General features: G+C 42.8%; 2 protein-coding genes across 4 annotated transcripts; both read right to left on the bottom strand.

Annotated features, from left to right (window-relative positions):
- Positions 1-525: 525 nt before the first annotated feature.
- On the bottom strand, positions 526-3,695 carry ndufa7 (NADH:ubiquinone oxidoreductase subunit A7). The gene is made up of 4 exons (XM_029632268.2): positions 3,584-3,695; positions 3,290-3,339; positions 2,955-3,089; positions 526-752 (listed from the first exon to the last, which is right to left on the bottom strand). The coding sequence occupies exons 1-4, from the start codon at positions 3,632-3,634 to the stop codon at positions 662-664; spliced, it is 327 nt and encodes a 108-aa protein (XP_029488128.1). The 5' UTR covers positions 3,635-3,695; the 3' UTR covers positions 526-661.
- A 541-nt stretch (positions 3,696-4,236) lies between these two features.
- On the bottom strand, positions 4,237-27,016 carry LOC115108199 (KN motif and ankyrin repeat domain-containing protein 3). Of its 3 annotated transcripts, none has more exons than XM_029632265.2 (12): positions 26,881-27,016; positions 13,042-13,160; positions 11,939-12,027; positions 9,944-11,815; positions 8,234-8,336; positions 7,873-8,097; positions 7,389-7,479; positions 6,820-7,039; positions 6,451-6,593; positions 6,147-6,347; positions 5,038-5,136; positions 4,237-4,709 (listed from the first exon to the last, which is right to left on the bottom strand). In XM_029632265.2, exons 3-12 carry the CDS (start codon positions 11,973-11,975, stop codon positions 4,650-4,652), a joined length of 3,051 nt encoding a protein of 1,016 aa, XP_029488125.1. In that variant the 5' UTR covers positions 11,976-12,027; positions 13,042-13,160; positions 26,881-27,016; the 3' UTR covers positions 4,237-4,649. The 3 variants fall into 3 exon arrangements, with proteins under 3 accessions (XP_029488125.1, XP_029488126.1, XP_064865045.1); XM_029632266.2 differs by lacking the exon at positions 26,881-27,016 and adding an exon at positions 15,681-15,821; XM_065008973.1 differs by lacking the exon at positions 13,042-13,160.
- Positions 27,017-27,270: the final 254 nt, after the last annotated feature.

Genomic DNA, 27,270 nt, shown 5'->3' with positions numbered 1-27,270 from the left:
CGAGGAGCAATGAGGAAATGAAATGTGAAAATTAAGCATTGCATTCTACATCTGCATTGCTTGATTTTTGGGGTTTTGGGCTGGGTTTCTATAGAAGCACTTTGTGATGGGCCTCCAAGTGGTGCAGTGGTCTAAGGCACTGCATCGCAGTGCTAGCTGTGCGACTAGATTCTGGGTTTGAGTCCAGGCTCTGTCACAGCTGGCCGCGACCAGGAGGCCCATGGGACGGCGCACAATTGGCCCAGCGTCATCCGGGTTAGGGGAGGGTTTGGCCGGCAGGGATGTCCTTGTCTCATCGCGCGCTAGCGACTCTTGTGGCGGGCCGTCACAGTGACATGGTCGCCAGGTGCACATTGTTTCCTCCGACACATTGGTGCGGCTGGCTTCCAGGTTAAGTGGCCATTGTGTCAGGAAGCAGTGGGGCTTGGTTGATGAACTACTTTGGGGATATTAATCAGGTACCCACAACTATGATTGACTGGCAAACAAAATATGCTAATTCTATGAATAATTGGTAATAAAACATTTCTTCAAACATTACATTATTTATTTATTAACACCGACACACTATTTTACAGGTTTTGAACAATAGGGAGAGCAACATTGTGCTCTAATGTCAGGCCTAAAGTAAGTCAGGAGAAAAATTATTTGTTGATATTGTTCAGAGGTATGGCTGGTCTGTAGACAGTGTGAGCTCCCTGGGAACATTACCAGGTGTGACAGGACGCTTTGCTGGCACCTCTAGAGCTTGGCTGTAAGAAAATGAAAGCATAAGTTAATCACTATGTTGGTACATTATTTAGAAGATGGTAAAATAAATATAATGGAGCCCTCACAAAACAAATACACGCCAAACCAGTTTAAAACATTTTAAAGCGCTGAGCCACATACTTCTAAAATAACATTACGGGACTGCGATTACGGGACCACTTCTTGCGGTAGAGGGTGGAAGTCTAGAACACCTGGCTGCCTGCAGACACTTGGAGCTTCAACCTTGCAAAATATATTTCACGGACAATAATAATGTTCCTTGAGTTACGAAAAGTAACTGCTTTCTCATATGTCTTCATTGAGCAGAGCAGCCCAAGCAGAGCCGGTGCTATGGCTACGCAGAGCACGCGACAGACAGGAGTAGCTAATGGATATACTAAATGTTATTTCTGATTTCGGGTTTCTGGTAGGACCAGGCCTTAAATTTGGCAAAGGCAATCAGCATGGGTAGGGCTTGGGCAAAAAAAAAATCATGCCTGTGCAGGGCTCTACAAAAACTAAAACCAAAGTCAATATCAGCATGTGAAGTAGGTAGCTATGTGTAAAATAACTCAAAACAAACTGCACTATGAATTTAGGAGTTACACCAAGTTGAAGTTGGCAGAGATCGCATTTCTAGCTCAATAGTTTGAGTCAGTGTGGTTGCTATGGCAATTGGCCTGCGAGTCTGATAGCAAGGAGACGAGAGGCGTTTGAAGGATCTGACTACTTTTAGAACATTTGGACAAAAATATTTAATTTGTCACGATAATATAGACGGATGTATGCCCATACCATCTATTGGCTGATTTGGAGTGCAAGTCATTGGTTTAAAAGCGTTATGAAATGTGATGGGGTATAACACACTATAGCTATGATGCCTTCCTTACACGATTACCTGATTTCAGACGGACCACTTAAAAAAAGGTCACCATGACTTAACTTCTATTTTACCCACAGATGGAACATAGGCTTTCACCAACTTGATGATTTCTATTCCTGGGGGTGGATTATGCCTTTAACAACTTGGACTAGCTCACATTTCCAAATTTCCTTGTCCCAAATCCTTCATTCCGTCCATCCTCAACCCCAGGTTGATGATTCCCTAGTTGATCCTGCCCTGCGTTTCTCTTGTTGTCATAGGAAAAAAAAGCTGACAATCAAACAGCGAGCTGCTTAATTAGTGTGTACATTCTTTATGTGCAAAAACATCAAAAAAGAGACAAGAGGGGCAGAATATGGACCCGCAAATGGTTGGGCAGATGTGGACAATATGAACTTTCTATTCGACAAAGGGAATTGGAGGTAATATAAAACTTTTAATATTGAAAAGGCAACTGCGTTCTCTCCACCAATGTGTCTACCATCACCTCGGTCCACATGGTGCTTGTTGTTGTTGCTGCTTTCCTCTTCGCCAATATTGTTTTGGTCTCACATGCTGAGTGCTCAATGACTATTGGCAGTAGTCCTTGCCCAAACGCGTCATAGCACTGGTCATACTACAAGACGCACAACCAAAATTTCACAAAATTATCAAGACATGCAACTGGGGTCTGGAGAACGGAACAGCCATCAGTGCGTCCTTCACCCGCTCAAACTACATGAGTCCCGATGTACTGATCCTGGCCCAAGTTCATAGGATTTCACCCCAAAAATGTGTCTGTGACAGCAAAAACTTGGAAAATTATGTATTGTGTATGCCCGGCATTACAAATAATTTTAGCATTAAAAAATGAAGTTTTTTTCATTTTGTTGACACAACTAGAATGGCCAACTCTTGAAGTTTCAAGGAGTTGGTCTGATGGGTTTACTCTCATCTGCCTCCCCACTTGCTTGTGGGAACAATAGAGGAAAGGCCCCTTGTCCCATGTCATACCTGGACCACCTATTGAGATGTGCCTTTTGTTAAGTAAATCATATGAAAAGGAGACTGGAGTGTGTCTAAGAACATGAACTGGCAGAGGTTTCGAAGTATTGTGCCATTGTTTTCAGGAAGGTGTACCTATGGCAATAGGAGGGACAGGAGGCAGACTAAGGGCAAGGGCAGTCACCTGAGGACAAACAGTAAAGCAGTCATATACACTCTCAACCTCCACCCGACTAGCCAGAGGAGGATGGAATCCCAAAATGTAACGTACTGCCATAGCCTTTGTCCCACTCAGCCTTTAAGCCATAGACTCTGTCAGACTTTATGTCCAACTCACCCAGCAGTGAGGGCCTTTTGACTGGACATCACGACGGTGGCTGGTGCAGACTCTCTACGCCCATCTCTGCCATTATAGTAATTGAAGGCAAACTTGTGACTGGGACCAACTGGAAGTTTGGGGGGTGGTTGGGTCCTGCACAAAAAATTGAAACTAAGATTGTGTGGCATTTACAAAGTGTAGGCCTATTCCTTATATATATATATATATATATGAGTACAAACAGTACAGTGCAAACACCATCCGTACTTGTCATGCAAAACCTGCAGAAAACGTCATGCCTAAATGGATTCTTAGTTAGCAAACATTCAAGACATGCATGACTTGCCACTTACCTCTTCGCAATCTCACCATAGCGCAACTGGAGCTTTGCTTGCAGATCATGCTGTGTACATTTGATCAGGTAAATTAAAAGTAACAACTTGCTTTTCAAAGAGTCTTATATTGCCAACATGCAATGTTCGTTAGCCAACTAAAGTAGCTAACAAGCTAGATAACGTCCTTAGCAAGTTAGAGGCTTTAATAAACTCTTCAAACGTGTAACGTTGGGGACCTAGAAATAAGTTAGCTAACGTTACATTAATAACAACTTGCACCAAATACACAATGTGAAGAGATATATGGCTTACCCCGGATAAAATATTTCTGAGCCTTTGGATAATTCTTGTAGCAGTCGCCATTGTTGTTGTCAAGGGCAAAATACTTCTTATTTTCCTTTTCACGACAGGCAGTCCATGTTAGATTACTGACACCTACCGTTCTGGAGTGATACATCAAGTACCGGTTTGTGAAATCGGGACACACTCTTTTCATGCCACTTAGATACAGATATTACCGGAAGTGATTTTCGTAGCAGGCTATTTCCGCTAACAATAAGCATTTTCTTAACCTTAACCTCCGTCTCCTAACCTGCTAAGAAAAATTAACTTCCGGTCGTAGCTGTGTGGCATGAAAAGAGTGTTTCTCATGTGAAATCAGAATGTGCTACCATAGAGCTGTACTGCTAACAAGTTACATACATATTGTATTTATCTCTGTGTGCTACCTGTTACCTATTAAACAATGTCATCTTATTACATTAATTTGCATTAAAAGTTGGCTTGATAATGTCTGACAGGATGGTTATTGCTTGAAATACTATTCAAACAAAAGCTCACCTTTATAGCTTGATCATGTTTGACATTAGAATATATGCTACGCATCATAACATGAACCTTAAAAAAAAAACTATTTAAGTCATCTGGACCTCTTCTGCTATATCTGCTTAGTGCAGTGTGACATGTTATGTAAATATATGTTTATTTTTTACATGAAAATCAATACATGAATATACAAGGCATAGACAGTTAGTGCAGACTTGAATGACATTGGCATGAAGATTGAGAAGGTAGTTAAAGAGGGAGGGGAACTAAAACTCAACACAGTAAATGAGTGCAAATAAATGTGAGGTCTGCTTTACTGTATCATAGAAAACTAAATGCTGCAGACCTTGAATTAGAAATGTTGCAAATGCAGATTAGTATCGTATATAATAATGACATTTATGGAAAAATAACAATCTTATATTAACAATACAAATGAATAACGTATGCCATGATATAAATACATATATTTATGTAGACAGCTGCAATATTCCAGTGGAGCTTTTTCAACGCTTATGTCCAGTAATGTTTGTTTTTCTATCTTGGTGGTAAATCACTCCGCAGCAGGCCATGTCTTTTGAGGACTAGTGGGGCTTCGAGACTTGTTTGTCCCCTGAAAGAAATATACCAATGTTTTCAGAGTGATAGTAGTAAAACAGGCCAAAAACTACAATATACAGTAAAAATACATAGCTGTAAAGAATATGCTCTAGGGGTCACTACTGCTACACATGCCAAGACAAGATCTTTCAACTAGGCCAACATACCACACCCCAACATTGGAGTGTAGCCGAGGCGCTAATATTACACACTTGAATTTGCGCATGATTACGGATATGTTGTGAATGTGACCTATACTGGATTCAAGGACAAACTGGCTGTTTGTCATATAAAAACCAGGCAGGTCTCTCGGCCTCAAGACCAGCGTCTGGGGAACTCACAGCTGCCTGGGCTTTGGTGTAGTTCATGTGGGCGTAGAGTAGCACAGCTGTGTCATTGTGAGAGGCCTCCAGGGCGATGGAAAGCGCATTACTGCCGTCCTAGAGAGGTAGGAAGACAAAAGGGACAGCAGGCTTTGCGATAAACCCTTTGAGGTGGGACACCGATAAGATTCCTGCCCATTCACAGCCTCATCACACAGTTTAGAAAGAATAAGAAGCTACATGCCATTCATGCAATATAGAACTGTGTCTTTACTGTATACAGTCAAGGTGAGGCGTGGGCTATCTTACACTGCAAGGGCCGGTGTGGGTACAGGCTTTTCTTCCAGGCAGCCAAGCAACACACCAACTAATCGTAGTTTATCAACATTTTGATTGGATTAAATCGGGTAGATTAATCAATTGTGTTCCGGGTTGGCTGAAATAAAACCCTGCACCCACAGTGGCCCTTAAGGTTGCCCACCCCTGGTCTAGGTCTTCAAACCAGCAAAGGGTTAACCCACATCTCTGTCTGCCTCACAATCCTGAAGAATTAGCTGTATCCAATTGTCACAAGGTTGAAAAAAACATGTTCCTAAATACTTTCCCAGCCCCTCTGTCTAGCTGTATCGTACTGAAACTCAATCCATGTGCTGCATGCCTAACTCATTTTGCCCCAGATGTGCTCTCTTAGATATATCAGTCTGGACTGGAGGTTCAAACTAGTCTGAGAAAAATCCACTGTAAAGTCATACTGTAGAAAAACACTGGTGTACAGATTATAAAAAGATTCTGTCTTATTGCTAATTTAAAAATTAGCATTAATTTAAAAAAGAAACAAACGAGGATTTATAAAATAAATGTAATGTGTTTTTGTATTCACTTCTTGGCTGCGTCACAATAATCTAGTGGCTTCCTCCCCTGCATCTGCAGCACTGATGTTAAGACAGGACATATAAAACAATATGGCAAAAGCCTATCCGAGTACTTGCTTTGACCTGCCTAGTTCTTTCAATTCAGCGTGAAATGGAAAAGAGGTAGAAGATGAAGAAAGTGGACAGAAAGAGGAAGCCAGGTAAGCGTGTAAAGACACAGAGTGTACAGGGTAAACAGACAGCCAAGGAACTCACATTGTCCACGATGGAGATGTCACAGCCCGGCTGATCCAGGAGCAGCGAGACAATCTCGGCGCGGCCGTGCTCGCTGGCGCACATGAGTGCCGTGGAGCCCTCGTCATCCTTCACGTTCACTTCAGCCCCGCAGTCCAGTAGCGCCCGCACCATCTCCTGCCGTCCATGGCTAACGGCTAACATCAGCGCTGTCTGGCCAGCCTAAACACAATATAGCACAGTTAGCATGGTGTTAGCAAGCACACACAAGCAACACTGACTGAGGGGGATAGACTGGATTTTAAGTGATTTGAGAAGGACTTGCCTGGCTGGCCTTGGCATTGACGTTGCCCTGACTGAAGAGCTTCCTGACCACCACCATGTCATCCTCCTCTTTCACAGATGAGAGGGCCGCCAGCATGATAGCAGTGTAGCCTGCCTTGTTCTGCTTATCCACACAACACATGCCTGCACAGAGCACACCCACCCACCCCATGGTGAAACCCCGGGGCATGGAAACTTCCTGACGATAAATACATGGCATAACTAATGTGATTTTATGCCTGTAGTTAAACCATGAATACCAAACTTCTGATGATTCATTATGATCATCAGGATCTCTTCACTAAGGTCATAAGCCCCGACCCTAACAGAACTTCCCAGAGATAAGTGAACACTCCTCACTCCAACTAACCTGTGTCCAGTAGTAGCCCCACCACTGTGAAATTGGAGTGGGAGACGCTGTAGTGCAAGGCCGTGTTACCATTGCCATCGGTCATGTTGATGACGTGGGCCAGCAGGGCAGAGGAGACCTCAGTGAAGGCCATCAGGTAGTCTGAGACACGGGGCGGCTGGGCCATCTTTGCACTAGAGATGCGGAACCATTCCAGCTGCACAGTATGAATGCTGGAGAGCTACATGGAGGGAGGATGTGGGATAGGATCACTGATGGAATACAGCTACATAAAAGGTTATCATACTAATATGATTATAAACACTTGGAACAGAAGTCTTGGTGATGTATTAAATGTTTATAATCGTATTTAGTGTGGCATGAATTGGACTAAGGAGACTATGTCCGTGCAACCACTTCTTCAAGTCATGGAACTTCAAAATACACTTGAGAGATTATGTGTGGATTGGAAAAAAAACTAACAGGGTATTTGTTTACAAAAATCAGGTATGAGCTAATTTTGAAAAGGAAATTCAAGATTTCCAGGATATAATAAAACAGAGGAATTAAAGAGGCATGCTGAAACATACCACTTCTTTACTCTTCAGTGTTTTGACATCATCATTCAGGTGGTTCTTCAGAATGAGAGAAGCCTCATGCATTTTTGCACTCAGCTCAAATCTAGGACAAGGGATTACTGCAATTAGACATGGACGTTATCTATGATAGTGACCGACTGGGATCTAACACTTGTACAACGTAAGATGAGACTCCTATATAACGTATTCAACCGTTTTTTTGTGCAAACATCCTGGCTATAATTCCATGTCAATAATATACACATACATAGCTTCACAGATGATAATGTTGCGAAATAACTTTGGCTGCGGTAATTGAATTCAGGGCACCTAAAGGCTATAAACCAAAATAGAAGATTCAAATTTTACTACCAACAGACTTCTTTCAAGGGAAGCAAACTTTAAACAAATTCTGAAAATTCTGTTGACTATCCCTTTAAAATTGTAATCTGCCAACAATGACAGTTCTATGAGCTGTAGTTGTAATCAAGCATACTTCTCTTTCACTGCATCTGGACTGTCCTCAGTGGCTCCAGTCCCTGCTTCTAAGGCCATATCATCACTATCGGTGTCATCCATATTAATGTTCCTCTCTTCATCGGAGGTCTCCTCCAGAGCTGCCTCTCCATCTTCGCCATCACTACTGTCCGAGCAATCATCCACTTCACTGCCACCCGAGGAACTCCCCTCTTCCTCCTCCTCACTAGATGTCGACTCATACCTGAACAGAAGTACATGTCTAGTTAGTTACCTTTAACATTGGTCATCCTTCTCTTCTAATATGCCCTGTGTATTATCAGTGTGATGGTAATATGTGCAGATTTTTGCTCATTCATTGATGACAAAGCACCACTTACCCCCCATTGAGAATGCCAACAAACTGCAAGCTCTTCTTGCCGCTGCTACGTGCTTCACCGGAACTACTCCCATCCTTCTTCTTCATGATGGACTTCAGCATACCTGTGGCCACAATACTCGGTGAGTGACCCAACTAATCTGCTACTTCATTGAATTCTACAGTGCCTTTGGAAAGTATTCAGGCCCCTTGACTTTATCCACATTTTGTTAGGTTACAGCCCTGGTCTAAAAAATCTATTAAAATATAATTTTTCCTCATCAATCTACACCTAATACCCCATAATGACAAAGCAAAAACAGTTTTTTTGCTCATTTATTACAAATATTTTTTTTTTTTAAGTATTCAGACCCTTTAGTCAGTACCCTTGGCAGCATTTACAGCCTCGAGTCTTCTTGGGTATAACGCTGCAAGCTTGGCACATCTATTTGGGGAGTTTCTCCCATTCTTCTCTGCAGATCCTCTCAAGCTCTGTCAGGTTGGATGGGGAGCTTTGCTGCACAGCTATTTTCAGGCCTCTCCGGAAATGTTAGATTGGGTTCAAGTCCGGGCTCTGCCTGGGCCACTCAAGGATATTCAGAGACTTGTCCCGAAGTCACTGCTGCGTCGTCTTGGCTGTGTGCTCAGGATTGTTGTCCTGTTGGAAGGTGAACCGTCACCCCAGTCTGAGGTCCTGAGCAAGTTTTCATCAAGGATCTTTCTGTACTTCTGTTCATCTTTCCCTCGATCCTGACTAGTCTCCCAGTCCCTGCCGCAGAAAAACATCCCCACAGCATGATGCTGCCACCCCCATGCTTCACCGTAGGGATGGTGCCAGGTTTCCTCCAGACATGACGCTTGGCTTTCAGGCCTGAGTTCAACCTTGGTTTCATCAGACCAGAGAATCTGCTTTCTCATGGTCTGAGAGTCTTTAGGTGCCTTTTGGTAAACTCCATCTTGCCACTCTACCATAAAGACCTGATTGGTGGAGTGCTGCAGAGATGGTTGTCCTTCTGGAAGGTTCTCCCATCTCCACAGAATAACTCTAGAGCTCTGTCAGAGTGACCATCTGTTTCTTGACCACCTCACTGACCAAGGCCCTTATCCCCCATTTGATCACTTTGGCCAGGTGACCAGCTCTAGGAAGAGTCTTGGTGGTTCCAAACTTCTTCCATTTAAGAATGATGGAGGCCACTGTGTTCTTGGGGACCTTCAATGCTGCAGAAATGGGTTGGTCCCCTTCCCCAGATCTCTGCCTCGACACAACCTTGTCTCAGAGCTCTACGGACAATTCCTTCGACCTCATGGCTTGGTTTTTGCTCTGACAACTGTGAGACCTTATATAGACAGGTGTGTGCCTTTCCAAATCATGTCCAATCAAATTGCATTTGCCATAGGTGAAATACAGTCAAGTTATAGAAACATCTCAAGGATGATCAATGGAAAAGGATGCACCGGAGCTCAATTTCATGTCTTATAGCAAAGGATCTTAATACTTACGTAACATTTCAAAATACCTTTTTTCACTTTGTCATTATGGGGTAGTGTGTAGCTTGCTGAGGATTTTTATTTATATAATACATTTTAGAATAAGGCTGTAACGTAACAAAATGTGGAAAAAGTGGTCTAAAAACGTTCCAAAGACGTTTACACCTGCTTTATTAGTGTAGAGGAATCATTTATCTTCTATATGAAGAACTATTGTATAAGAATAAATACACTTGGCACTCACTTTCCACCATTGTTGGAGTTGTGTGTGTCCTGGGCGCCGTTTCCTCCTCTTTCCCTCCCTTCCCTTCGTCTAAACTGACCGTCTCCTCAGGGGTGACCTTGTACTCTGCAATGGTCATCTGTCTCTTCTTCAGCGCAGTGACTGGAGCTTTCTGCTCTATAGTCTCATCCTCGTACAGATTCTCCCATTGACTCCCAGTGCTGACCAGTGCTACTGGGGTTGGTTCTTCTTCTGCAGGGCTCTCCACAGAGTCAGTCTGAGTGCTCTGGTCGTAATGTACGGCTCTCAAATCCTCACCTACACAAGCGTCAACCACCTCAGGACAACAGGAGACTGCGACATGCTGTGAAGCTGGCGTGGATGTTGTAGAGGCTTCGGTCCCCACTTGGGCATGGGCTGAGTCTGGTTTGGCAAGGACCGCCTTCTCGGACGTTGCTTTGGATTTCCTCTCATCCTCCTGGGCTTTGAGCACCGCCAGGTCCTCGTCAGCCTGGCCGACTCGCCCCTCCAGAGCCAAGATGGACTCCTGCTGGAACTTGATGGTGTCCTGTAGGGTGTCAATCTCCCTCTGGACCTCACTGCTCAGCCCCAGCTGGGATTCCATCACCCAAACCGAGGCCTCTTCTGTCTCCACCCCAGCCTGCACCCACTCCTCACGGAAGGCCGGTGCCTCCGTGGCCACGCCTTTCTCGCAGACGTCCACCTGAGGCGTGCCCTCTGAGGCATCCTTGGCACCTTGGCTGTAGTAGAAGACACCAGCGTCCAGCAACATGTCGTCCCCGACGGCCACAGACCTCTTCTCCACAACCTTCTCAGAACGTGCTCCATCTTTCCCAGTCTTGCCTTCAAACTTCTCAGTCAGCTTTCTGAGGTCCCCTATTTTGCTTGGACTCTTGGGACTTCTAGGACTCTTGGGGGAAAAAGGAGGACGTTCCTGACTCTGTGTGCCTGTGTCCACCGTTGTGGTGGTAGTACTGCTCACTACTGTTGCAGCCGGTTGTTGGGCCGCCAAGGTTTTCTTCTCCTGCAGTGCCAGTAGGAGCATGTCTTTCTCAGCCCGTAGCTTGGCCACCTCTCTCTCCAGCACTGGGACGCCCTTCACTCTCTCCTCCATCTCCTTCAGTTGCCTCAGGGCAGTGGCCATCTGCTCTCTCACAGTCTGCAACTGGCTAGGAGGCAGAGTAGCCATTCCGGTGCTAGAGGCCGGGGTGCTCCTACCGGAGGAGTGGGGACTGGGTCTGGTCAGACTACTCTGAGATGGGCTGGGGGCGGCAGAGAAGAGGTGCAAGGGCTGGTCATCTACTGTGGCTGCTGCACTAGCTGGGGTAACATGAGTAGTCACAGCCCTGGGGCTTTGCTTTGGTGGGTCAGAGAGCTGGAAACAGGTGCCATTTTGGTGCTGGTGGCTCTGCTCCTGCTGCAGTCGCAGGCTGGTCTCCAGGAGGGTCCTCTCTACCCTGGGGTTACGTAGCGGAGGTGGTGGTGGCACTTTGGCGCCAGCAGAGAGGGGGAGGCTAAGGACAGATAGCGGGGACAGGGGTTGCCCCTCACTGGGAGAGGAGCCGATGCGATTCCGTGGGGGTGGAGGAGGGGGCGCACGACCATCTTCGCTGGCGGGTGAGGAGAGGGACTCTGTTGAGGTCCAGCCGCTGGCTCTTCCCCCCACATTCGGGCTCCGCTGGGAGACTTTGACCCCACGGGATGACCTGCGAGAGTTGACGGGTGGCCGGCGGACGTGGTGGCCGCTTTCTATCTCTTCCACATACTTGAGGAAGTCCAGGTCCAGCTGGAAGCCATACGGAGTTTGGACCGAATAAGAGCCCTGTTGATCCGCCTCTTCCTGACTGGAGAATAGAAACGGTGCGCCCAGATCTGCAGTCCACAGGAAAACATAACAACAGTTATCAAATCTGGTTAAGTTTTTCAAGTCCCAGACATTATCCATTGTTACCACATATTGACTTGAAAAATACCAGCTGGAACTGAAATGCTTACCAGGCAACTTGGGGTTGACCTGCACAGACTGAGTCATGGTTGTGGACTGAGACCTTTCAGCAGAAGCCCCCAGAGAGTCTACGCACAACCTGATAAGAGAAGGGAAACACTGACTCAGATACCTGTGCACTGTATGTGTTTTACTGAGGCTAGTGTACGCATGTATGAATTTTTCATGTGTTACCCAGAGGTGAAGAGAGCATGACATTTGGTTAAGTAAGGAGGCTTGTAGCCTAAAATTACATTATTCAGGACGTCGTAGCTTGACACTCTTCGCTTGATGGCGAAATTAGCTGTAGCAAATCTTTCTCATTCAAGACAACCTTCTTATAAACTACCCATAAAACGCTTACTGTAAGGACACCTGAAGACCTTTATACGAGAGACTCTATTTAGCAATGTTTTTGAATACACCCCTTGTTGAAGGGCAATTTTCCACATTGGTCTGGGGTGGGTTTTTCAAAGCCTTCACGCTAAAGTAGTATGTTAATTCTCACACCAGCCCAGAATCACACCTCTAGTAGAAGAGCAAAGTGGTTCATTTTTACGAATGATGCTAATTCACACATACAAGACAAACAAACATCGATGTTATAATTGGTACTCTCTCGTGGCTGTGCAGCTGGGTTGTGGAGAGAAATAACGTTGCGCTTTAGCTACGAACTCTCTGGGAATCCCACTCCCCAATGTTCCATTAGAAAGAAAGAGGGACTGAAGGTAACAAGGGGTTAATCCTATGGTTAGTTTTTTTCCTTGGCCGGAGGTGTTGAAGTCAAGAAGGGGATTAACCATGACATCACCTATACCTCCAAGCATTATGTCTGAAAGCCCAGATAAAAGCGAAGTTAAGTGGCCCAAGAACAAAAGCAACAACAACGATGAACAGAAGCCAATACAGACAAGCCAGATATTACATTAGGATCGGAAACCCAAACTATTGCTCTCAATCACAGAATTTGCCAACGGTTAAATTAACACGTTCAAACAGGTTTACTTAGTAATAAACTTCCATTATGTCAGCTGTCATCATGTTTCAAAACTGTTGGAGTGTTGCTAGTGTAGTATTTCTGATCGACAAATGAGTTGTATTGAAGTTAAGTTACCTCAGTCATACAGTCTGTGGAACAATCATAAAGGTGTCTTGACACTGGGCCAGGGGGTTCACTTTGGGTTGGTCTTCCTGGCTGTCAATCCAGTTCTGGGTCACTGCTCCTTAGCTCCACTGACAGGGAGAGTGATGGATAGACATCAGGGTCAGAGCAGAAACACACATGCATGCAGAGGCACACACACATGTACAGAGTTCACAGTTGTGGGACACATTTCCATACACGGCTCGACTAAGAAAGGGTCAGAGCACCCCACACACACACACATCTGTTTCCATATAGCCTTAAGCACATTCCACCACACAATTCCCTCTCACATCCTGCTAGCATGGACCAGGCTGGGACATGTTCAGATACTTGAGAAGGGCTACAAGGTAGTTGTAATTACATAGGATAAATAAAAAAACATCTCCAAAAACAAGGATTTTCTGACATCTCTCATTGCCATTCAAAGAGAAGCTGTTGATACTGTTGATACTGTGACAGCAAAGCTCAGCGTAGCCTACGTTAATATTCCACAAAGCAAGGCGTCGAATTAAAATGATTGCAGCGGATAGTCCCTCCAGCCCTCCGCCTCACCAAAGCAAGCTTATCACAAGAGAATGGCATGCACAGACACTGGTCATTAGCGTGAGACATCAAGTGGACTCTGGTTAGCTTCAGCCAGCCGGACATGCCTGCTATCACTGCTTCGTTCCCCCAACCAGAGGAAAGACCCTGTCCCTCCTACACAGGGTTCTAGGGCCATAGAGCAGAGATTTTCCTGACTAAGTACAACTCTGGGCTCTAGTTATAGCCTATAACTTGACTAGGGACAGGATTACAAGTACTGGTATGGAAATACTCCTAGGCCTTGCCATAGCTGGGCGCTATGGCCCCAAAAAAATCAATTCATTTTTTACATTTATGACAGTATTTTATGTTTTTTAATAATAAAAGTTCTACATTTGCTTTATGAGTAGTGCGTGACCCTAGGGTGGCATCACATACATCCTAAGTGATTTCATGGGTCGCTCTCCATTCTGATTTTTTTTTTATACTGTTCAATTAAACTTCAAACAAAAATAATTTTCTACATTTTCATACATTCCTAATTCTACAGTTATAAGATAGTAGTGGGCACTTTGAATGCAGTGTTTTTTGACATGACAACAAATGAAAATGCCAGGGAGAAGTTATTGTGATAGGGTTGGAACCAAAGTGTTGGTCCGTGTTTCCTTGGGGACCCTATAATCATTGGCTACATTAAATGTTCTCTCTTAGCTACTTCATGTAGCTAACATATTCAAGCTTCACCTATTCCTCTTTGATTTAGAGGATACTGTTGCACAAACAACATGCTCATTTAGGCCTACACCATCAATGGTATTATGCTGTATAGCTAGCCACGTTTGCTCTGACTCTGTACATTTATTAGCCAGAAAACTAGCGATTAGCGGCTAATACGACTTAGCCACAACTTGCTAAGAAAATACAAACCAGCTGTTTGCAGAACGCTTGCCCTAGCACAATGGAGTGAACACAACATTCAGTCTAATTAGTCAAGGTGCTGCGCAGGTTAGCTGAAAACATACGGAATCTACGGCTGCACAGCCACCAGTTAAGAACAATAGGTTATCTAGAGTCCATTAGTTATACTGAGTAAACTGTTGTATAACTTCTTGTGGACAAGGTTTCCGTTCTAGGTTGCAGAAAGAATCTGTCTGTGTTTGGGCTTCTTGAAATATAGTATCCCACTGGACGTGCCAAATTCCAAGTGCCTCAGATTTGCTCCAGATGCCAGCTCCTCAGATCAGAGGAGTGTAACATAAACACGTAGTCCCCATCCCACCCTCACTACTCCTCACTTAGTGCCTCCAGCTCCCACTCAGCATAAATAGGCCAGTTCAATATGTTTTTTCCAGGTCCTGATGACAGGCAACAAATTACAGGGCAACCCACACACTCAGGGGGAGAAACCACATTCTGCTGCGCCCCTCATCCTCACCAGTAGTGAGCCACAGCCATGTCACACACACGCACACCAGCAGGAGTGAGCGCACACACACACACACACACACACACACACACACAAACAAATTACCTGTTACATACACACCGTTCTGTTGTGGTAGCGATCTTGTAGACTATGATCCCATAAACAACCTTAACTAATGCCTATGGCTGTAAGTCAAAACAAGGCAACAGTAAACATGCCCCCCCTCCCACCCCTTGGAACAAATGAGATATTGCGTGTGACTAACACATTTCTGTTAATTACTATAGCTCCCGCATTGGGCCCATCAGTGTCATTTTGTAAATGCCGGATCTCTCTGGTAAGACACATCATCTACCCAAGTTTAATCAAAATCGTGCCAGTGCTGTCTGAGAGATCACGTGTGATGAACGTACAGAGGGCGACACATCCACAGTCCCCTCCCCGATTTCATTGTGAGGAACAACTAATAGCAAGCCTAGGTCTTCAGTTTGTAAACCTGTCCCACTGTTAACAGACACACTGGATTACTCTACAAATTGAGGCCAAGTTACTTTAAGCGAAGCAATGCAATTAACTGCACATATTTCAAATAGGTGTTGAGGATTTCTGTAAATATTTGTCTAACATTTTTTAAATAATGATTCTCTACTATTACCGTCATCAATGAGGCAGCCGTTTCCCCAGCATTCACCATAAATCTAACACTGAAGTCGACTTTTTCAGCACTGCTTTTCAACAGGAAATGTTCTGGTCGAGGGCTGCTGGCTACATCGCATGAGCCATGATTTGGAAAAGTAACCTCATCCCTGCCACCACCTCCCTTTTCCCCTCAAAAGGAAGGGGAGGGTCTACAACAAGTCCAGCTGACAATAGAAAAAGCAAGGCATCGAACTCAACAGATACAAGAGTCACTCCAGTTCAGCCCACACATATTAACCCAGATTGGGACTTCTTGGGCAAGGCCAAGACTATTCTTTCATCCTTCAAGCCCGCCCCACCACAACCACAGGCTCATCACACTACTTAACATAAGAAAAGTCCCATTCAGAAAAGAGACACTCATAGGGTAGGGCCACACTCCCCCACTCCCTGTCTCTGTATGGCTCAGTTCAGCTGCTGGGATAAATCTGCTGTTTCCCGAAGAGAATCAGGTCTGAGAACAGCCCCCGGCCCCGGGGAGACCTATTGTCTCGCAGCAGGAACTCAGGGCCGCTCTGCTCCTGCCAGGAAGCCCATCGCTAAGGCCAAAAAGCTGCTTCCTGTGAGGCCAGAGGAAAAAGTCAGGTAAAAAAAACAAGTAAAAAGAGGAGCTGAACAAACACACAACGTCATCTACCTCGTTGCGACACAATAACAAAAGACCAACACACAGAAACGCAAAACACACATCCACTACAGGTCCTGTCCTTTTCCTGGAGTACAAGCATCCTATCACATAACACATCATGCAAAACTTGGACAACATGCAATTAGAGCCAGGGATATATAACATGTGTAAACAGCATGGGAAGTTTAAGGAAATAACCCCCAAATACCTGGAAATATACAGATGTTTCCCTAGGCACTTTGGGCTGCACGCTTGCACCGCTTCTGTCTCGTAAGTCATGCATTGATGTCAATGAGGGGATTTCGAGATGCACATAAACACAATGCAATCCCAAGTTATGCTTCAGCTCTAACATTAGATATTAATCTATCAATCTTGAATATGCATCTAGACTAGAACCCTATCTTTTAACTATCAACTTTGGTCTTAAACATCACATGCATCCCATAACACCCCTTGATTCTCATCCAAACAGTCACATTCAAGCCCCACAATGAGGCATTATGCCATGTCAGTGGTGATGCTGTTTTCTGAGGTCTCCTTGTTCAACATCCCAGTCCCCTTCCCCCTCACTCCCTACTGGGTTCAAAATGTCACAAAGTGAATTCAATCAGGGGAAGTCTGTGGCTTTGGTTGGTGTTTGGGAGGCCAAATACAAAACCCAGTCTGACATGAACTATTTTACTTTTTCAAACTGTATATTTTCAAACTGTTATATTGTCAACAAGACTTGGAATGGACTTGGAATGGTCCAATAAATGATGCAACTGTCTCACACAGAAACAGTTCTTATGAATCTATTTTTTCCCAATTATACAACTTTTCCATTGGTCACCATAGCAGTATGTTTCAGGTCTGATGCCTACAGCAGTCAGTCACATTGAATACAAGTAAATGGCTTTAGTGAGAACAGTATTTCTCCTTATTTTTTTCCTTAGGTGGATCCTTAGGTGGAGTGCAAAGGCCCCGGAAGCCTTTCACTGTGATAAACGTAAATGAATGAAGCTAAGGACTTCAGCGACAACAGCATAATGACATGCATTAAGTGTCTCCAAAAGTGGCCTTGGCTAAATTGTATCTTCCTGTGAGAAGCAGCTGATTATACTTTGAGGGGGAATAAACACCATCCCAAGGCACTGGATTCAATTAGCAAATAGCCTCTCTCCCTCAGACCTTGTTAGAGAATTGGGTATTTTTAGCACATTTTTCATTCAGAATTTCTCTGTAGAAAGTGTAGTAGGAACTCAATCTAATATCCAAGATGGATTCAATTGAATGTGTAACGAAAGCCCATTAAGCAGTATGTTCCTACTCATATCAATCAAATCTTCTCTCCAGGACAAGTCATTTTTGAGATGCTGTGTCAATCTCCAAGTTGGCCAAATGCAACTGAAGAAAGTGTACAAATGTTAGCCTGCATGTTTCTTCAAACTTTAAATGTAACTAACAATCAAATTCTTTCTGTAGAGGTGCAAATGAAAAAACCCACTCCAATCAGAAAGAATGGCTGGATATTGAAAGTGGCAATTTCCATTTTCTAAGTAGGGGTGCATGCTACTTATGGTTGAAGGCCTCTACTGTTAGGTTACACACTTAACGCTAATTGCTGACTTGAGAAATGCTAGAACTTTTTACATTTACATTTAAGTCATTTAGCAGACGCTCTTATCCAGAGCGACTTACAAACTGGTGCATTCACCTTATGACATAAGAGAAATTAACCATTTACAGTTGAAGTCGGAAGTTTACATACACTTAGGTTGGAGCCATTAAAACTAGTTTACATACACTTAGGTTGGAGCCATTAAAACTAGTTTACATACACTTAGGTTGGAGCCATTAAAACTAGTTTTTCAACCACTCCACAATTTCTTGTTAAAAAAAATAGTTTTGGCAAATCAGTTAGGACAGCTACTTTGTGCATGACAAGTAATTTTTCCAACAATTGTTTAGAGACATTATTTCACTGTATCACAATTCCAGTGGGTCAGAAGTTTACATACACTAAGTTGACTGTGCCTTTAAACAGCTTGGAAAATTCCAGAAAATTATGCCATGGCTTTAGAAGCTTCTGATAGGCTAATTGACATCATTTGAGTCAATTGGAGGTGTACCTGTGGATGTTTTTCAAGGCCTACCTTCGAACTCAGTGCCTCTTTGCTTGACATCACAGGAAAATCCAGAGAAATCAGCAAAGACCTCAGAAAAAAAATTGTAGATGTCCACAAGTCTGGTTCATCCTTGGGAGAAATGTCCAAACGCCTGAAGGTCCTATGTACAAACAATTGTAAGCAAGTATAAACACCATGGGACCACGCAGCTGTCATACCGTCCAGGAGGGAGACGCGTTCCTTCTCCTGGAGATGAACGTACTTTGCTGCGAAAAGTGCAAATCAATCCCAGAACAACAGCAAAGGACCTTGTGAAGATGCTGGAGGAAACAGGTACAAAAGTATCTATATCCACAGTAAAACGAGTCCTATATCGACATAACCTGAAAGGCTGCTCAGCAAGGAAGACACTGCTACAAAACCGCCATAAAAAAAGGCAGACTACGGTTTGCAACTGCACATGGGGACAAAGATTGCACTTTTTGGAGAAATGTCCTCTGGTCTGATGAAACAAAAATAGAACTGTTTGGCCATAATGACCATCATTATATTTGGAGGAAAAAGGGGGAGGCTTGCAAGCTGAAGAATACCATCCCAACCGTGAAGCACGGGGGTGGCAGCATCATGTTGTGGGGGTGCTTTGCTGCAGGAGGGACTGGTGCCCTTCACAAAATAGATGGCATCATGAAGAAGGGCAATTATGTGGATATATTGAAGCAACATCTCAAGACATCAGTCAGGAAGTTAAAGCTTGGTCTCAAATGGGTATTCCAAATGGACAATGACCCCAAGCATACTTCCAAAGTTGTGGCAAATGGCTTAAGGACAACAAAGTCAAGGTATTGGAGTGGCCATTACAAAGCCCTGACCTCACTCCCATTGAGAATGTGTGGGCAGAACTGAAAAAACATGTGCGAGCAAGGAGGCCTACAAACTTGACTCAGTTACACCAGCTCTGTAAGGAGGAATGGGCCAAACTTCTAACTTATTGTGGGAAGCTTGTGGAAGGCTACCCGAAAAATTTGACACAAGTTAAACAATTTAAAGGCAATGCTACCAAATACACTCAATTAGTATGTAAACTTCTGACCCACTGGGAATATGATGAAAGAAATAAAAGCGGAAATAAATCACTCTTATTCTGACATTTCACATTCTTAAAATAAAGTGGTGATCCTAACTGACCTAAGACAGGGAATTTTTACTAAGATTAAATGTCAGGAATAGTGAAAAACTGAGTTTAAATGTATTTGGCTACGGTGTATGTAAACGTCCGTCTTCAACTGTAGATCACCAGGCTTTAGAGCCACGGTTGGTGACAGTAGTTACAACCAAGAACTGTGTTAAGATAATTTGGCTGTGAACTAGACTGTTTTCTGACAGGGGAGAGCATGGGGCAGAAAGTAATTGCCAAGGTCAACCAGGAAGTGACATTTCTGTTCAGAAAAGCCACATTTCTAGATAAAGGGACCTTGAAAAACACTTGCAAGCAGCGTTAGTGCAGACTCACTGACCATGCATGCGCTACCTCGTACAGTAGCTCCCCTAACTTCATCAAGAACAAGCTACAGACAGCTCAGAATAAAATGTCAAGGGTCATTCTGAATCTTAGCCCTGTTGGCCTTTCAACTCTGTGAAATACAGTGGCTATCAGTTGATAAAAATAGTTATTCAGCTGAAGCTGGGATTGGGCCAGAAAAACATGTATGGTACAGTCCCCTCAGTATCTAAAGAGCTCTCTCATTCCTACGCCACAAGATTTTGTGCTATGTCGGTACTGGCCAGAACACATTTTCAGATATGGCAGTGGTAGAGTGGAGCAAACTCCCAGCTGAGATAAAAACTATTTCTGCCAGTCTTAAGTTCAAACACTTCTGCAAGGCTTGGTTAATGTTGAGATAGCCTCCTGGCCAAGTGTAAAGCTACTCTGCGCTAGTGGAGTAATTGGTTAGATATGTATATTTAGCTTTTTGTTTGTATACATCTAAATATGTATGACACAGAGTGCCCATTTCACTTGTTTTGCACTCAGCCACTTGCCTACCAATAGAGGACATTAATGGCCTTTGACTTTTTGTCTATATAATCTTGTGCAATTTTGAAACACATATTGGTTGCCTGGTTGTGGTTTCTTTATGCATCTTAAAATTGTCAATTCAAATCAAGGGATTTGGGGAAAACCTTTCCATCTATCAGCAGACGGTTATCATTAGCATTATCGTTAACGGCTACACAACGTGTAGACGAGACATACACCCCTGCACATTGACTCGGTACTGGTACCCCCTGTATATAGCCTTGTTGCTGTTATTTTAATGTTGCTCTTTAATTAAGATAATATTTTTTCTTCAGTTTATTTAGTAAATACTTTCTTAACACCTATCTTAAAACTGCATTGTTGGTTAAGGGCTTGTAAGTAATCTTTTCACTATAAAAGGTCTACACCGTCGGCTCATGTGACAAATAACATTTGATTTGAGGCATTCCTGTGCAGTTTTAGAAAGTTGCAGGAAAATATGAATCACTGATGTATTTTGTTCATGATTAAAGTGGGCAAATGTAATTAATTTTCTAATAAGTTCAATACATTTTTGAATAATGTCCGAGAGAGATTTACATGGTTATCAAAACGTCACGCCAGGGTAAGCCTACACGAAACACAGACCTTATTTTAAGTGTTTCTAAAAATCCCCTATGGGAAGAATGTATGGTAAAAAAATGACTGGAACCATTTCCCTGTTTGACCACTAGGTTTTATGGGGTATTATGACACGTCCACTGAGGGGTTCTATATCAAACTCCACTCTATGCGGCACATGATCTGCAGGTTGAACATGGTGAGATTGTCACCTCCTAAATTGATTTAGGCAATTTTACAGAAAACTAGCTACTTCATATCCTGATATTGACTTTGGTATTATTGTGTGTAGCTATGTTTTCTAGCTAGCCAGCCAACCCATAGAGAAAGCATTGCATTGTGGTTTTTGTAGCAGACTTGAGCTGAAACAGATTTCCAACACGATTTTTCACATGTAGTTACCAACCTTTTTATAATGACAAAATTCAACATTCGTTCACAAAAAATATTGTTCCCACATATTCATGTTATTTAACACTGTAAATTATAAGAATTAGTGGTTTGGGGGGGGGTTGTTTTAAGGTTGGTGAAAAAGTGGCTATGATTTTGTGTGCTGTACTTAGTCAATTGAAAATGTGCTTATAGTTTTGACTTTTTGATTATCTGTTTTGAGTTTTGTAATAGGGGTTGTGAAAATGTACCACATACACACGTGAAAATTCCACCAAAGCGTTTTTTTTTAAAGAAAGCCTGATAGGGCAACCTGCAGTCGTTGGTAGACCTAACAGAGTAAATCAAAATCTGGGAGACTCAAATTAGTATGATAGGTAACGTTTGGTATTTTTACTTTTTACCTTTATTTAACCAGGTAGGCCAGTTGAGAACAAATTCTCATTTACAACTGCGACCTGGCCAAGATAAAGCAAAGCAGTGCGACACATACAACACAGAGTTATACATAGGTTAAACAAAAGTACAGTCAACACAATAGGAAAATCTGTATACAGTGAAGGCAAATGAAGTAAGGAGGTAAGGAAATAAATAGGCCAATAGTGGCAAAGTAATTACAATTTAGCAATTTACACTGGAGTGATATGTGCAGATGAGGATGTGCAAGTAGAAATACTGGTGTGCAAAAGAGCAGAAAAACAAAAACATATGGGGATGAGGTAGTTGGATGGGCTAATTACAGATGGGCTGGGTACAGCGAACGGTAAGCTGCTGACAGTTGACGCTTAAAGTTAGTGAGGGAGATATAGGTCTCCAACTTCAGTGATTTTTGCAATTCGTTCCAGTCATTGGCAGAAGAGAACTAGAAGGAAAGGCAGCCAAAGCAGATGTTGGCTTTGGGGATGACCAGTGAAATATACCTTCTGGAACGCGTGCCCCGGGTGAGTGTTGCTATGGTGACTAGTGAGCTGAGATAAGGCAGAGCTATAACTACAAAGAAGTATAGATGACCTGGAGCCAGTGGGTTTGGCGACGAATATGTAGCGAGGACCAGCCAACGAGAGCATACAGGTTGCAGTGGTGGGTAGCATATGGGGTTTTGGTAACAAAAACAGATGGCACTGTGATAGCAAACTGGATGCAGTCTGAGTAGAGTGTTGGAGGCTAATTTGTAAATGACATTGCCTAAGTCAAGGATCGGTAGGATAGTCAGTTTTACAAGGGCAATTTTGGCAGCATGAGTGAAGGAGGCTTTGTTGTGAAATAGGAAGCCGATTCTAGATTTCATTTTGGATTGGAGATGCTTAATGTGAGTCTGAAAGGAGAGTTTACAGTCTAACTAGACACCTAGGTATTTATAGTTGTCCACATAGTCTAAGTCAGAACCGTCCAGAGTAGGGATGCTAGTCGGGCATGCGGGTGCGGGCAGCGATCGGTTGAAGAGCATGCATTTCGTTTTACTAGCATTTAAGAGCCGTTAGAGGCCACGGAAGGAGTGTTGTATGGCGTTGAAGCTTGTTTGGAGATTTGTTAACACAATGTCCAAAGAGGGGCCAGATATTTACAGAATGGTGACGTCTGCGTAGAGGTGGATCAAAGAATCACCCGCAGCAAGAGCAACATCATTAATATATACAGAGAAAAGAGTCAGCCCGAGAATTGAACCCTGTGGCACCCCCATAGACTGCCAGAGGTCCGGACAACAGGCCCTCCGATTGGTATGTATTAATGTGTGGACGTCCATCATCCATGTCGTATGATATTTTACGAATTCCCATTTGTACAATATTACAACAAAAAATATATATATATATATATATATATTCCGATTCCATACAGATTCCAATTTGTTATTGCTAAACTTAGCTACATGGCTATTGCTAACGTTAGCTAGGTGGCTAACTTTAGATAGGTTAAAGGGTTAAGGCAACTGTTAGCTAACATGCTAAGTAGTTGAAAAGTTGCTAATTAACTAAAATGCTGAAGTTGTTCATGAGATTTGAAAACACAAGCTTTGGGTTGCTAGACATTGTCTTATGTAACCATACCAAAAGTGTAACATATCATACTAATTTGAGTGGCCCAGATTTTAATTTACTATGTTGAGTCTAGTCTATGAGACCAGCCTGCATAGTGATGAGTTCACATGTTGAGAACTCAAGATGAACTCATATGGACGTTGCAAAACAATGATTCCGTGGCTGTCAAGTGAGATAGAATGGACTGGGGAATCCGACTGGCAATAAGACAGCTTAAAGCATAGAATCACATGACAGACAACTTGGGGATGGTTAGCAATCAAGTGGATGAATTACAGTCTGGACCTGCCATGTCTAGAGCATAACTCAATCCACCATTTGAGAATCAATTGTTATCACAACAAGCCAATTCCACAAAGCTGTAGTCATATAAACCCTGTTAATCCCTGGTGCTAACATGCGTAGATGTTGTCCCTATCCCGATTGTGCCCACTTTAGGGGGTGTAGATGATGTGTAGATGATCAAAAGACACATCGTTTTCTGATTGTGAGCAGATCTTCCTGACCGCCTACGGAGGTTGTCAGGCACGTATTGTGTCTGGATCAGCGGAGTCTCGTCCTCAGAGGAAGGGGAGGACCATCCTCAGTGAATTTCATTTTTTTAAATGGTAAAACATTTTAAGTGATCCTTTTTAGATAAAACTGTACTAAATATAATCACGTCACCAAATAAATGATTAAACAGACTACTTTGCAAAGCAGGTCGACAGTAGCCTCAACAGCACTCTGTAGGGTAGCACCATGGTGTAGCCGGAGGAGAGCTAGCGTCCGTCCTCCTCTGGGGACATTGACTTCCATACAAAACCTAGGAGGCTCATGGTTCTCTCAATCTTCCATAGACTTACACAGCAATTATGACAACTTCCGGGGGACTTCCTCCAACCTATCAAAGCTCTTGCAGCATGAACTGACATGTTGTCCACCCAATCAAAGGATCAGAGAATTAATCTAGTACTGAAAGCATAAACTACAGCTAGCTAGCACTGCATAAAATGTGGTGAGTAGTTGACTCAAAGAGAGAGAAAGACAATAGTTGAACAGTTTTGAACAAATTAATCTCTTCCAAAATGAAGGAGAAGAAAGAGAGAAATATATGTAGAGAGAGATTGTCATTTTCTTTTCAGTTTCACTTACTTAGCAAATGCAGCTAGCTAGTTTAGCCTACTTAAACGCCCTGCTCAAACAGAGGGATGCTATGTTAGCTAGCTGGCTATGACAATCCAACACAACACCGGAACTCTTCCAAGTCAAGGTAAACTTTTGGTTTTACAAATGTATTGCCACCGGGCGCGCCAGTGTAACTGCTTACTACTTACTGTACACTGTAACATTACTGTATGATTGTAGTGGGTTCACTAACGTGTTAGTTCTGTTAGCTATGCTGACTATGACGTTGTCAGCATATTATCTAAAGTAACGATGTAGGTTGTGTGTTTAACTGGTCACATACAGCTGATGTGTTGTGCATTGAAGTCCACAAGCGAAGGGATGAGGTGAGAGGAGGAGAAGGCACAAAAGGAATACAACATGGCTGTGTATTTACGCCTAATGGGGGGGATTAATTACGCCCGGTTCTGTTAAAAAAACAGTTATTAAAATGTAAGCAAACAGAACAAAACAGGGATAAACATACTTGAATTTGTCCAATAGAAACTCTTTACAACTGTTGGACTAATGATTACATACTAATCAGCTAGATGCAGGCAAGAGTGTGCAAGGAGGTATTGAATGTCACGGTCTGTCCATGTGTCACCTCAAATGTGTCTCTCGACCTGCACCTACATTGTAAACTTTCATTCATAGGCTAGGTTGTAGCAACCTCATGATGGGTATAGGGAAAATTGAGTATCATGTAGTAGCTTAAAACTATCGCTGTTACATTGAACTGGGTGAATGGAATATGAATGACAGTCATCCAATAAGCTGTAATAGAAATAAGGCCACGCTCATGAAAAAAAAAATTGTCAGTGCCATCTTAAATGGCACTGACCGCCACTGGTCTGGATATCTCACAAGTGTAGACGGAGTTGGGTGGTCAAACCATTTAAATCATCAGTATCCTGCCCTCTAAAGTCATTGACAGGTGGCACCATTGACCATAATAGTATTCAAATAAATCAATTCAATTCATATATTATTTTGAAACAAAATCTGTCAAATAAGTTTGCATACAGAGGGACCACAACATCTGGTCACAATGCCAACACAGTTAAAGACACATTTTAATGCCAAGTTTAGTCATGAAACTCTTGATCCGATTGAATCATCTTAATCGGATGGTGGCAACCACATGTTAGCACCAAGTATAAATAGGGCTTTAGTCATCCCCATACCATAATATGATTATGTGTGTTATTGAGGCAGAACACTACTCCCTTGTCCTCCATAGAGTGAAGAAAAGCTGCTGACTGTACCACAGACGTCTTAATGGGGTGATATGAACAGGGTTAAGGACTATTCCACTGACAATGGGGTATTTTCATACGATGTCATGTCCCATTGTTTGATGATGACTATGTTTCGCTAACACTCCAAATATTTTTTTCTTGGGAAAAATAAGGATTTTGTTATCCTGAGTGGATTAGAATCTCAAGTGTTCTTCTTGTCCAAATCCAATGTCACTAATCAACAGATATCCACATAGCACCTTCATAAATCCATGCTATGCATTCAGTAGCCTATAAATCTCAAAGGAATATCTAATTGAGCAGTGTGTCAATTCTTCTCATCTAAGGACGAAACTAACTCTGAAAACGATGTGTAATTCATTTTAGTTCAATTCAAAACAGCTGTTGTTGGACTAGCCCAGTTTTGTTCAAATGGGGCTATTGGCAGACATTATGATAGGCTACAGTCTTTATGCGCAAATATTATAGAAATGTTGTCTGTCCATGTGCGGTCTCTGAACAGTGAGCAAAATAAATGCACAACGTTATGACGTACACAAATACAACAGTATGTAGTTGATGTTTTAACTCGGACAGATATGGAACGCCGTTTGGGTCTTTGCGTGTCATATGGTTCGGCTACAGCTTTTTCCGAATACAGTTGGTTACAGAAACACTTGTCGCAGGGATATGATGAGTTCGTATGGGTTGGGAACACCCAAAAGGTATATTTTCTGAGGAATAGTTTCAAAACACTAAATCAAAGTTGTACACAATATGTTACTATGTAATAGACGAGATCGAAATCAATCAAGGCATGGTTCAATACGGTTGATACAGCGGCAACTTTACCTGTAGGCTACCATTTGCTTTACGCAAATGTTGATCCCCTTGATAGACTATTATTCGAGTGATAAGTCGTGCATGTAAATAATATGTATCAAGGAAATTAGTTTATCTTACCTTTCAGACGTTCAATGGCTTTCTTTCAACGTTCACTCTAACTTCTGATGGCATTCCCGGGATAAGTTAATAAACTTAGGAAGACAGGAAAACATGCCACCCTTACGTTTTGTCACTCTTCAAAAGGGCTGAATCAATGATAGACAGGGGAATCATCCAATCGGTGCTAGGGGATGTGTGACCAATGTGTGACCAATAAAAGTAGTAGGAGACAGAACGGGTTGGAAGTGACTAGTGGCAGACTTCCTACTTAAACCGTCTCATGTCCATAGTCATATATAAAGCCCTTTTGATTATGTTTCTTAACACAAAATAGAAATACACTTGCATATCTGCATATATTATAAACACATCTAAAAATACTTATTTAGAGTCAGAATTGAGAAGAAT

This window comes from Oncorhynchus nerka, linkage group LG24 (genome assembly GCF_034236695.1).
Source record: "Oncorhynchus nerka isolate Pitt River linkage group LG24, Oner_Uvic_2.0, whole genome shotgun sequence".
NCBI classification, from domain to species: Eukaryota; Metazoa; Chordata; class Actinopteri; order Salmoniformes; family Salmonidae; genus Oncorhynchus; species Oncorhynchus nerka.
This window is presented reverse-complemented; position numbering and strand designations above follow the sequence as displayed.